We start from the raw sequence: 13279 nt of genomic DNA on the forward strand, positions 1-13279 counted from the left end.
TAATTGAAATTTTAAAATCTGTTGGGGTTATTTCTCAATATAGTTATTTATACATATGGGGAAAAGTTAATACTGTGAATGAAGTATTTTTCTAGGTGTTTCCTGCTAAACTAGGGGAAATTTTTATTAATTTTAAGTGTATTACATCACACCTCAGTTTATTGTTTTAATTTTAGTTTTCTTTTACTAGAATTGTTTGAGTTTTCTATGTATCCCATCAGATCATTAGCAAAAAGTAATTTTTTCTCTTTCATTCCAGTGCTTGTGTGTACTATAGTCTTCAAGTCAGTGTTGAATTATAAAGGGCTTAGTGGGCTTCCTGCTCTAATTCCTAATTTTATTCATTTGATTTATTAAATGATTAATAACATTTATATGGGTAAGATAATTTTGAAAGTTTCCTGTGAACAGTCTCCTTCCTATCCCGCCCCTATCTGTTCATTCTGTACCCTGTTTTCAGCCTAACCACTCTTGTTGGATCCCTTCCATAGATCATAAAATTTCCATATAGAAGTAATCTACATGCACATTTCTCTCTAGATGGATAGATAGATATAGATTGTGTGTGTGTGTGTGTGTGTGTGTGTGTGTGATCTTAATTTTATTTGAAATAGTTTTAGAGTGTTTTGCTCTTCAGGGTACTTTCTATTGTTCTTTTTCCCAAAAAATGTTTAATTTTTTTCTATTGCTTTTCATAGAGTTTTTATTGAAAATAGTTTCTGAATTTTACCAGATGCCTTTTTAGCACCTGATATTAATCATAGGATTTTTTTCCTCCTTAATATGTTGGTATATTGGCTTATGTTGAACCACTCTTCCATTTCAGCAATAAATTATAGCAATATAATTTTTTTGAATATGTGGCTGGACGTCATTGTCTAATTTGATTTTTTTTTTACTTAGAATTTCTACATTTAACTTTTAAGTGAAATTGTTTTATAGTATGTTTTGTATACTACCTTTATTAGATTTGGTATTGAGTTATTCTGACTTCATAGAATGAATTGAAACATTTTTCTGTCTTTTTCAATGATTCAGTACTATTTGAATTATGTTCTTGAAAGATTAAGAATCTGCTGAGAACCCAGCTGGTCTTGATGTCGTTTTCTGTAGTAGATTTTTAATTATCTTTAATTTATGGTATTTGGTTCTACTCTGTTTTATAAACATCTCATAATCTCCTTTAACTGTTCCTTTGCTCTGGAATTTTTCTCCAATGAGTCTCACCTCCCTTCACCTTGGTTTGGTGCAAGTCTTATTCTAATCTTCAGATAACAGCTGAGATCTCATTCTGAGAAGTTTTCCCAGTTCTCTATAACATAAATTAATTTCTAACTTGTTATTCTCATAAACTTTGTATTTTTAGTGTATTCACATTATGCCTGTTACTAGTGGCCTGGTGCACGGATTTGTGCACATTGAAGGGAAATCAGGGGCATGCCGGCCGGGTGCCGTGCCACCATGCCTGGGGAGTTTCCACGTTTCCATGAGCCACCAGGAAGTCGCGTGGGGAGTCTGTTCTCCTCCATGCAACTTCCTAAAAAAGTATTTCCAAATGTCCCTTCTGCGGCCAAGGTTGTGCCTTGCCAGCTAGTGGACGCCTTGGGCCTTGCTGGATGCTTTCCACCGCTCGGAGCCGGATAAGAGATGCTCCGAGGTGAACAATACAAAGTTGGGGATCTTGGGGGACGGGGGTGCTTTGTTGCCCACACCCCCACCCTTCAGATCCATCTCTCTGACTTTTACCTCGATTGTCAGTTGCCACCTTGTGGCCACTGTTATATTGCTGCCTTCCTCTGTAGCTCAGGGGCAGTTGGTAAGGGATGAGATTTGATCTCGATGCCCAAGGCAAAGTTCCAGGAGCCCGGCAGCTATATCGGGCTCGTCCTGGTTACTCTGAGTATCGGCACTTCGACTGTTCTCCGGAGATTGTAACTGCAGGCTTATGGGGTACGAGGGATGTATCAATGCACTAAGTGGCAGGCAGCTGAGGAGGAGCCCGAGCTGGGGCCAGGTGCTGCTCCTGCTCACCCTGGCCCCACTGCACCTGCCGCCGCTGCTGCCACCGCAGCTGCACTGCGCTCGCCAGCCATAAACCTGGCTTCCTGCTGAGCAGTGCTCCCGCTGTGGTAGCGCACTGAACACCAAGGGGCAGCTCGGCATTGAGTGTCTACCCCCTGGTGGTCAGTGTGTGTCATAGTGGCTGGTCTTTCAGTCTTAATGGTCACTTAGGCTTTTATATATATACTAGAGGCCTGGTGCATAACATTCGTGCACTGGGGGGGGGGGGTGTTCCTCAGCCTGGCCCGGGACCCCTTGGGGGATGTCCACCTGCCACGGAGGCAGGAGAGGCTCCTGCCAATGCCGCTGCCCTTTCCAACCATGAGCCCAGCTTCTAGCTGAGCAGTGCTCCCCCTGTGGGAGTGCACTGACCACCAGGGGGCAGCTCCTGCGTTGGACATCTGCCCCCTGGTGGTCAGTGTGCGTCATAGCGACCAGTTGTTCTGCCGTTCGGTCGATTTGCATATTAGTGTTTTATTATATAGGATATTATAGGTGTGTGTGTACCTACTTTTTATTTTACCCTCCCCCATAGTTTAATAAGCCCCTATACTGTTGGGATCATATCTTACTGATGACCTTATGCCAATGCCAGCCTACCTAGCTACTTCAGTATATTTTAACTGAATTTGAGCAAGAGTGAAAACTGTATTGACCAATAACCAGTTTTGTGGCTTGGTGTGTTGCTGTTTTGTCTAAGAAATGTAATCAGCAACATTTTCAGTAGATTTCTTTGTTCTTTGTATCTACTTTTTTAGGACAGGTATTTCTTAAGTCAGCAAGAAAATTAAGTACAGCAGGAACTTCATTAAAGCTACAATTTAAGATACCCAAATGTGAAAGGTTTCTAACTTCACTCTGAACATTTCGCATATATCATTAGTCACTGTTAGACATTTTGATCTTGCTTAATATAGTTCAGTGCTGAATGTGTATTTTAATGTGCGAGTTTTTGACATCAACATTTTTAACTTTCTTCTAATTTATAATCTTAACTTTGAGTTAATGGAAATATTTGCCTCTATAGATTGTGGTTTGAAACTGCTAATACGTTCAGTCAGTAATACATGATCTTTAGCTCTTAAACCATGAATAGTAGATTTCATTTTTTGTTAAGATCTATGTCTGAATTGAAAGGGGTCAAAGTGTCTGAATGGAGAATAAAGTAGTAGAATGCTAATCAGAAAATGAAAGTACTAGACTCAGTCTTTCCGTTATTAATGTACACTGTATTCTGTAATCTAAATGCAATATAGGTATTCATCGTTTTTTAAATTGGTGGTAATAGCCCCTGCTACTTGATAGTTTGTGAAGTACTTCATCACCACTATTTTGAAAATGTTTTAACTTTGTGTAATTTGTTGAATTAGTTATCTATTATCCCTGTTTGATTGATGAGGAAATTGAGACTTAGAGAAATAAAGTCACTCAACATTTGACTAGCAGAAAAATAAGTAATATATTTGGAATGATACCCCAGAATCTACCACACAGTTAAGACCTTTAGCTGCAATCATGCTGTGGTATGATTTTGTTTAAAGGACTCTACGTAAATGCACTGATGTTATTATCAAAGAGTTACCATGAATGTCACTATTATATTTGTGTGTGTGTGTGTGTGTGTGTGTGTGTGTGTGTGTGTGTGTGTATTAGGATGGTGTCTGGTAACAGAAGAAAACACTCAGGGGTTTGATTTTCATTACGTTTTCTAAAAAAACATATTTTTATTGATTTCAAAGAGGAAGGGAGAGGGAGAGATAGAACACCAATGATGAGAGAGAATCATTTATTGGCTGCCTCTAGCACACCCCACACTGGGGATCAAGCCCACAACTGGGCATATGCCCTGACTGGGAATTGAACCATGACTTCTGATTCATAGGTCGACGCTTAACCACTGAGCTATGCGTGCCAGGCTCAATACTTTTTCCAAGTGAATAATTTTGAAAGTGATCACTAGTATTTTTCTATTTTTAAAATTTTGCTTTAAACCAATGTCTTATTTAAAAATAATTTTAAAGACATGATTAACTGATGTTAAATGTTCATATCCTTGAGTTATATAATTAAAATTTTAATTCAATACTTGATTAACAACTAATTCTGGATTTTCTGTCTTTATTTACAGAATGGTAAATAGCGCTGATCATCTCTAGAAAGGATATTGCTTCACCTCATGTAAAGTATGCTCAATTCCCTCCCAGTGGTGTAAGTATCTAGTCCTTTTCTTAATTTTTGTCTTCTCAATTGTTTTTAATAAAGTTACAAATCATTATGCTTATTATTAAAAAAAGATAGCAGACATTTGTAGATTGAAAGAATTTTTTTTCATAAGCTTGTAGTAATTTCTTTGGTGAATTTTCAAATCTATCAGCTTTCTCTTTTACAATTTCTGTTTTTAACTTTGAAGTCTGACATTAAGTTTTAATTGAACATAAAATTACTGTGCTTATTATTTTAATCTGCTTAATAGCCTAGAAACATGAAATAGATGTTTAGCCATTTGAAAGAGCTAGTGTTAGATTCCTTGTGACAAGTAGAATATTAGAAGCATGTTACCTTAATACTGCCTTTTATGTGCAAACTCCTAACACCTTAGCCATTTCCTTTACCTACTGGGGATAATCATGTAGTTAAGCCTGTTAGCTAATGTAGTTGCTAGCCTTTCTTTCAAGTCAGGCAAAAAATACCGGTACAAATTGAGATAGTGGCATTATATTGAGAGGTTTTTTTTGTGCTAGGATATGAACTGTAACCACTAGTTCATATTAAATAGTCCTCTGAATAAAAGTATTCCGGGAATTTCAGATATTAGAGAAGATAAAGTATCTGTTAGATCATTAAGTGCATCTTTAGAGTCTCATACAGAGTGCCTTTAGCATAAGTATTTTCTAAAATTTGATGCAATTTCTGTTTGGATTAAATTCCTTCCGTTTTGGTTGACAGTTCTAGAATCCAGTAAGTAAACATTAAGATTGGTTTTCCTATTATTTAGGTTTTTCATTAAATTTTCCTTTCCCTCTCATTGACACTATTATATATAGAAAAGTTTCTGGAATAGGCCTAGAAGATATAAATTGCAACCTGAGTTTATGCTAAGTAGTTGTGTCCTTGGGAAGTGGGAAGGCACTGCATGGCTTTGTGCATAATTCCCCCGACTCATACTCCTTTTTTTTTAACAATTTATTTTAAATGGCTATTCTTATAGCCATTAGAATGTAAGCATCATGAGGCCAGGATTTTTTGCTTGATATGTTCCTTGTTGCATCCTGTGTGTCTCATACAGGGTCTGACACATATCAAGCACTCAATAAATCTTAGCTGAATTAATGATTTTTGTCTAAATAGTCTCCAGTTCTCTTATTCCACACTTAAATCTATATCTCCCCCTCTATAAACTTGTGTGTTTTTACTTGGATTTCCCCCCCAAGCATACAAAGAAATCTCAGTCTTAGTGGTGATTTAAAATATCTATTAAAGTGTGATTGACACATTGGAATATAATCCTGTTTTTCTCAATGTCTTTTTATTATATTGTTATCTACTGTCATAGCCTCTATTCTTATGCTTTTATCAGTTCTGTTGGTTTGAATTATGGAATCATTTACCATACTGTCAAGCTCAGTCCCTAGTAAATCTTCATTTCTTCTTGGCATTTTCTTACTTTAAGACTGCCACTCCTTTGATGCTTAATATTAATTCTGAAAGAGGGTAATGTAAGAATGCTATAAATAGTAAAAAGGGCCTGAGTACATCCTTAGTTGATGAATATTATGATTGACTCTAGAATGTGTTAAATTATCATGCAGTAAATACCATGTAATCAATACAAAGTTAACTTATGACTAGACCATCTTTTGCCTAGTCATTCTGGATAAAAAGATAAAGACAGCAGAATCAAGCTGGAAAAAAATGCTGTGTTATGCAATAAAGTATCATTAAGTGTTGATGAATTACAAGTAAGGAAGTAATGTCTTTTTTTATGGATATGCTTTCAAGATTAATTATTTGTGAGTACTTTCACCTTTATTGCTCCACTTGTATGTAGAATTTAGTTTAAGAAAGTGTTCTGGACCTCATACTATCTCCAAGAAGTGTTTACATACATATCTAAGTAAGGATAAAATTTATTGTAAAATAGGTTTACTATTATGGTCTGATAGTATGGTCTTTTAGAACTGAGCCACAATTCCTGAATTTAATTGTTATTTTATGCTCTGTGTTATTGCAGTGTCGAAATTCTTCTCTCACATTTTCAATTATTGTTGGCCTGAGTCTGCATTCAGATTAGTAATTTAAAGCAGAAAATGTTCCTCATCCTGTGAACAGTCCTTGTGCTACATATGAAAATTAATTCTGTTCTTATATGTTACCTTTTTCTGTTATGAAAGAATTGCTGGTGTCATGGACTTAGATGACCTTTGTAGGTTATTTACTGCTGTAATTGCATGATTATGTGCTAAAAGTAAGTAAATTATGAGAATGAAAATTTGGAAATTACAGAATGTGTGCCTTTGTTTATAATAATGCACATTGGGATATTATTGTCAATATCCAAGAAAGCTTCTATTCTTGGCATTTTCTCAGTAAAATATTGTACCTCTAGTGTCATATGTATGATTTGATCCTGCCCATTATGCCATTATCATTCTACTCGATAGTGATCATACATTCCATTCTAGCAATTGTAGATCTTTTTACTTTAGATGTAGCTTTTGGTATTAGGAATCTCTCTAGGTGCAAGGCACAGACATCTGATTTAAACAAGGTGAAGCATAAAAGGAAATTTATTCTCTTACATATTAATACAACAAGAAGAGCAGGAATGTAGCAGAGGCTTAGAAATTACTAGAACAAGGGATATGAACACTGCAAAGCTTTCTTCTTTGCTCTGTATCTCTAGATTCTTCCACATAGTGACGAGTGTACCAGATTAACATATTACTGCAACTGGATGTAGTTATAGTGACTGTCCGCTAATCTACCCTAAATATTTTCAAGAGAGCTAGGCTTGTCTTCCTATGTGTCCACCCCCCTGGCCAGGAAGTAGAGAGAGTATTATGAGTGGCAGCCCCAAGAACATGTGGTTGGAAAAAATGAGGCATTCTAGGTAGACAAAATTAATGTATCCTTTCTGTTATCTCCTTTTATGACTTTTGGAATAAAAGTGTGTCCCATTGCCAATGAATCTGAAATGACATAAAATATTACATTGTTTTAGATACTGTGGAATCTTTAGTTCTAATACCAGCTTTAGGATGGATACTTTTTAGTTACAGGTTAAATTCATATTTATTTTACATTGATGCTAATATAAAGTGCTACTCTATATAGAGAAATATGAAGAGTTATACTGTACATATTACTATTTGTTCTGACATAAATAAGATAGGAACGTATTGTGGGGCTGTAAAAATAATTTTTCCTCACATCTTCTAAATTCTTCTAGCTGGGCCAATAATCAAATTAACAGAGACAGAATAACAGGACACAATGTTCAAAGTTTGTTAAACAAATGTACATTCTGGGTGTCATAATGTGACCCAAAGAGGCATTCAGCAGTTGAGGTTTATATGCCATTTTGGACAAAGGAGAAAGGGGTATTGATCTGAGATTTAGAAGGGAAATAGGCAATTCATAGGTAGCCAAGAAGGAGTGGAACACATGGCAAACAAATTCCTGCCAGGCAACCCAAAAACAATGGGACTGAGGGGAGAATCCAGCAGAACAGGTTTTTGCATGTCTACCATATTTAATTCATATTATGCTAAGGTGAAAATGCTAAAGTATGTGTGTAAAGATTCCCTTCTTGAAGCAGGACTTTCTATCTGACTTCCCTTAGGCAGGAAATGGGGAGGGTCAGAGGTTCTTTTAGTGTCTTTGTTTCTTCATAATCAGCTTAAAATCAATATCCCAAAAGGTACATTTTGGGGTGACAAAACTTTGGTCCCCTTCAATATTATGATTTTTTTTGGGGTGGTGGTGGTGGTGGTGTGTTTTTTGGTCCATATAATAAAACAGTTTTCAAATTTCTCATAGTTAAAGTAAGGGCATGCCAGCTTATGAAGTATTTTAAAAGCATGAAGGCTGAAGTCATTTTTAAGGAAGAGAATAATGTATAGAAACCTCAGTTTATCAAATTAATAAATTATGAGGTATATTATTTGGATTACTAAAGGGATTCTGCAGCTACTTTTAAAAATAACTTCCTGGAATTAAGGATTAATAAACAGTATTCCCCCTTTATCCACAGAGGATATTTTCCAAGATTCCTAGTGGGTGCTTGAAACCACAGATAGTATTGAACACTATATATACTATGTTTTTTTTTCCTATACATACATACCTATGAAAAAGTTTAATTTATAAATTAGGCACAGTAATAGATTAACAACAGTAACAAATAATAAAATAGAACAATTGTAACAATATAATAAAAGTTATGTGAATGTAGTCTCTCTTAGCAGATTAGCACAAATTCCTTTTACCTTCTCAATTTCACTGATAGAATTTTCATTGTTATCCTAGATCTTAGGAGCCTCAGTATACTAAGCTGAGAACTTTTCACCTTTTCACTTCAAGAAAGCACTTTACAGCTTCTTTTTGGTATCTCCCAATTGTCAGCATCACTGCTCTTGCACTTTGGGGCCTGTAGTAAGTAAAATGTTTCTTGAACACAAGCACTGAGATACCTGACAGTCAGATATTAAGCTGGACACTAAGTGACTAATGAGTGAGTGGCCTAGTAGCCTTTTAAGTGTGGACTCTGGCAAAGAGATGATTCACGTCTCAGGCAGGATGGGGCAGGATTGTGCAAGATTTCATCATGCTACTTAGAACGACATCCAGGTTAAAATTATGAATTATTTATTTATGGTATTTTTCCTTTAATATTTTGGGACCTTAGTTGATCATGGGTAACTGAACCAGCAGAAAGCAAAACTGTGGATAAAGGAGGACTACTAATAAGCACTTGATAGAAACTAAAGTGTTAAGTGTCTCTTATAAACCATTAGGAAAATGTTCATATAGTTTTTTCAACAGACTTTAAGTATAACATATCTATTGAAAAATGCACAAATCAGTAGTGTGCAACTTGGTGAAGTTTCACAGTGAATACACCTGTGTAATGTAACTAGCATAGAACACAGAATATTTTAATAACCAATTATTTGTTTTAAGCAAGGTGTACTGTTCTTTTGCAATTGGTCAGTAGAAAAAGTAAATGAGTTACTCTGGTTGAAAGTTTTCTCTTCTCACCCAACCAGGTAGGTAATAATATATTAGAGGGGGTATATTAAGTTAGCAAGAAAATTAGTAGAGTATAATTATAATAGCCAGAGCATTTAGAATAGCTAGTAATTGGAAATAGTCCAAGTGTCTAAAATAGAGTGTATAAACAAACCTGTGGTATATTCATAGAATGAAGTCCTACTCAGAAATAAACAGGGAACAAACTATTGATACATACAACATTATAGATGAATCTCAAAAACTTTATGCTCAGTGAAAGAAACCTTACATGAAAGTATACATAGAAATTCCATTTATATGGTTTTCTAGAACAGACCAAAGTAATTCCTGGTGGGGAAAAAAAAAAATCTGAGCAGTGGTTGCCACTGAAGGAAAGGGAAGAAATGAGGGAAATTCCTGGAGTGATGGCAGCATGCTGTATCTCCGTAGGGATTTGAATTTCACATGTGTGTCTTCTCAAAACTCATAAAAAGGTAAACATAGATTTGTGTGTTTTCTTTTATGAAAAGTCGACCTCAAAATAAATAAAACCTGAACAAATACTGAGCTCTAGTCAATGATATGCATGTGGAAGTATTTAGGGGAGAAGTGTACAGATGTCTAGAACTGATTTTGAAATGCATAAAGAAATAAGATGAGTAGAGGAATGGATGCATAAGGGAATGGATAGATATATGATAAAGAAAGTAAAGTGTTAGTGGTAAAATCTATAGGGTCACTATAAATATATTTAAACTTGTCTGTATGTTTATAATTTTTTATTATAAAATGGCTGGAGGAAAAAACATAGGCCATCAAGAAAGAATATAATAATCATGAAAATAAGGACTTTTATGAGTATTCAAGAATGCAGAAGATAATGTATATATGTATAAAGCAGATACTGTGGCTATGGTCACAAATGCCCTGAAACATGTTCTTTTGAATCCATAAAATGTATGTGTTTTTATTCTTAATGAGCCTGTCTCTAAAACTAGAATGATTTCACATAAAAATTCTAGATTTCTGTCTGCTTATTTTTAGAAGTATTTGAAAGACAAAATAATCAATGTAATAGAATAGAGAATCTAAAGGTTAGGTACAGTTTGTGTGGAAATTTTGTATATAAAAAATAAGTAATATGTTACAAGAAAAGAGACATAGCCCTAACTGGTTTGGCTCAGTGGCTAGAGTGTCAGTCTGCGGACTCAAGGGTCCCAGGTTCGATTCCAGTCAAGGGCATGTACCTTGGTTGCAGGCACATACCCAGTGGGGAGTGTGCAGGAGGCAGCTGATTGACATTTCTCTCTCATTGATATTTCTAACTCTTTATCCCTCTCCCTTCCTCTCTGTAAGAAATAAATAAAATATATTTAAGAAAAGAAAAGAGACATATTACTCAGTAAAGCATATTGGACAACCAGCTATCCTTTTTGGGGGACAATAAAGCTCAAATCTATTCACATTAATTAAGTAAATATAAACTCCAGATGAAGCAAAGATTTTAAACATAAAAAAAACTTACTAGAACCCATAGTCTGTTAGTAGAGCAGTTTTATCTAAGTGGTTTTAATTGGAGACTTAAAAGAGTACAGTAGCCTATATCCCAAATCATATGATTCCAGTACGTACCTATATTGGAAAGCAGAATGACGTATGATATTGGAGTCAGTAAGATCCTATTTAAATCTTTCTTCGGCTTCTTAATCGCTGCCACCCTCCTGTAGCTCTCTGCCTGCTGCCCTGCCCTCCTGTATTCTCCCCCCTCCCCCCCATAGCTTGCTGCCCTGCCCTGTCCTGTAGCTCTCCGCTGCCCTCTTGTAGTTCGCTGCCCCAGCCTCCTGCAGATCTGTGATCTGGTCTTTACGCAGTCGGTCATTACGCCTCAGGGCGTAAGGAATAATTAACATATTCCTCTCTTATTAGATAGGATATAGGATTGTAGAATGAATTTACACAGACCTAGATGATATAGCCTACTACACACCTAGGCTGTATGGGATAGCCTATTACTCCTAGGTTACAAGCCTATACAGCATGTTACTGTACAAAACAGCACAAGAGAAAATGATGCATTCAAGAAACTGTAAACATGAGATGTATGAAGCTGCTGCCGTGGTAATACTACATACTGTTTACAGCAAACTTTATTTTTTTATAAGTATAAAGAGTATGCTCTAAAATAATGATAAAATAATATAGTATAGTAAATACACAAGTCAATAACATGGTTGTTTATCATCATAATCAGGCATTATCTACTGTGCATAATTATATTGCTACATTTTTATACGACTGGCAATGCAGTAGGTTTGTTTGCACCAGCATCACCACAAACATAGGAGTAATGCATTGCTTCACAACATTACGAAGGCTATTACCATGCTACGATGTCAGTAGGTGATAATCTGGGATACTATCATATATGTGGTCCATTGTTGACCAGTGCTGTGGCACATGACTATATTGTTATTAACTCTGAAACATTTTCTGATGGGCTACAGTATCTTGTGTTGGTTAAAGAAAACATAATGTAGGATCAGTTTCCAAGAATGAATAGTTCAGTTTGGTTATAACCATGAACGATCTATTTCTCAGGATATTAACAGAATGCATTACAGAGATAAAATATGAAATTACTAAATGGTGAATAAAATGGTGCTTAGTAAGTTTTTTTAGGTACTTCTCTTACTTTTCTATTTAAGTATTTTTGCTGGTTATTAGTATTTGCTTGAGTTTAGCTTATCAAATAGTTTGTTTACAGTAAATGAATTTATAGAGTTCCTAGGTCAGTTTTGTTGATATTTAGCAAAACAAGATAATACATCTATTTTTCAGCAACTTTCTATTAATACTCTAATGTAGAATAATACACTTGAGATGGAAAAACACCTATGAGTAATTACATAGCCTGGATTTAATAGTGTATTTACATAATCTGTTGTTTTGGTATTACTGCCATAATGGAAATTTTGGGTCATTATAATAGTAATGTCTTAAACATTTTCAGTGAAGAAGCGCAGCATCTTCTGGGCATTCTCTATAATGATTTTTTAATAGATATTGTAAATAAAGGGACTAATTTTTTTTTTTTTCCAGTTTGTTGGAAACCATGTCTCACTATACAGATGAACCCAGATTTACAATAGAACAGATAGATCTGCTGCAGCGCCTTCGGCGTACTGGAATGACTAAACATGAAATCCTCCATGCCTTGGAAACTTTGGACCGTCTTGATCAAGAGCATAGTGACAAGTTTGGAAGAAGGTCCAGCTATGGAGGAAGTTCATATGGGAATAGTACCAACAATGTTCCAGCATCTTCCTCTACAGCTACAGCTTCCACACAGACGCAGCATTCGGGAATGTCCCCATCGCCTAGCAACAGTTATGATACCTCCCCACAGCCTTGCACTACCAATCAAAATGGGAGGGAGAATAACGAGCGATTGTCCACATCCAATGGAAAGATGTCACCGACTCGCTACCATGTAAACAGCATTGGTCAGAGGTCATACAGTTTTGAAGCCTCAGAAGAGGACCTAGATGTAGATGATAAAGTGGAGGAATTAATGAGGTTGGTTCCTTTGCTTATTCAGAGTCCCCAAAATGTCTGTTCTTACATTGGTTTTAAGTAATAAACTGTATTTCAGCTACTTACCTATAAGAACTGTGATTTCCCCCTGCCCACTTTGGAGATGAAAGAAAAATTTCAAATTTTATGTTTTAATTCAGATGTTCTCTTTTCAACTTCAGCCCTATCACTTTGCTGCTTGATAAGCGTTTTCCATTCTCTGTCAAAGCAAAGGTTAGCCTTCTCTTTATGGTTGTAATTGCTAACATCTGAATTTTCAGCATTGCTAACAGACACTTTCTATTCCTTAAATTTATTGTAAGTACTTTTTCTAAGGGATAAGGTGATTTTATCATGATATAGAATATATACAGTTTCGAGTTTTCCCTCCAATAACTCAATCAAACAATAA

General features: G+C 35.7%; 1 protein-coding gene across 9 annotated transcripts in view; it reads left to right on the forward strand.

Moving 5' to 3' along the window:
* The window catches only part of HMBOX1 (homeobox containing 1), a 192782-nt gene that overhangs the window by 60608 nt on the left and 118895 nt on the right, over positions 1-13279 (forward strand). For all 9 annotated transcript variants that reach the window (XM_079773342.1, XM_079773347.1, XM_079773345.1 and 6 more), the window contains 2 exons: positions 4190-4269; positions 12394-12870. In XM_079773342.1, coding sequence (XP_079629468.1) covers positions 4247-4269; positions 12394-12870 — 500 coding nt within the window. In that variant the 5' untranslated portion in view covers positions 4190-4246. The remainder of the gene's footprint in view (positions 1-4189; positions 4270-12393; positions 12871-13279) is intronic.

This window comes from Cnephaeus nilssonii, assembly GCF_951640355.1.
Source record: "Cnephaeus nilssonii genome assembly, chromosome: 5".
Taxonomy (NCBI): Eukaryota; Metazoa; Chordata; class Mammalia; order Chiroptera; family Vespertilionidae; genus Cnephaeus; species Cnephaeus nilssonii.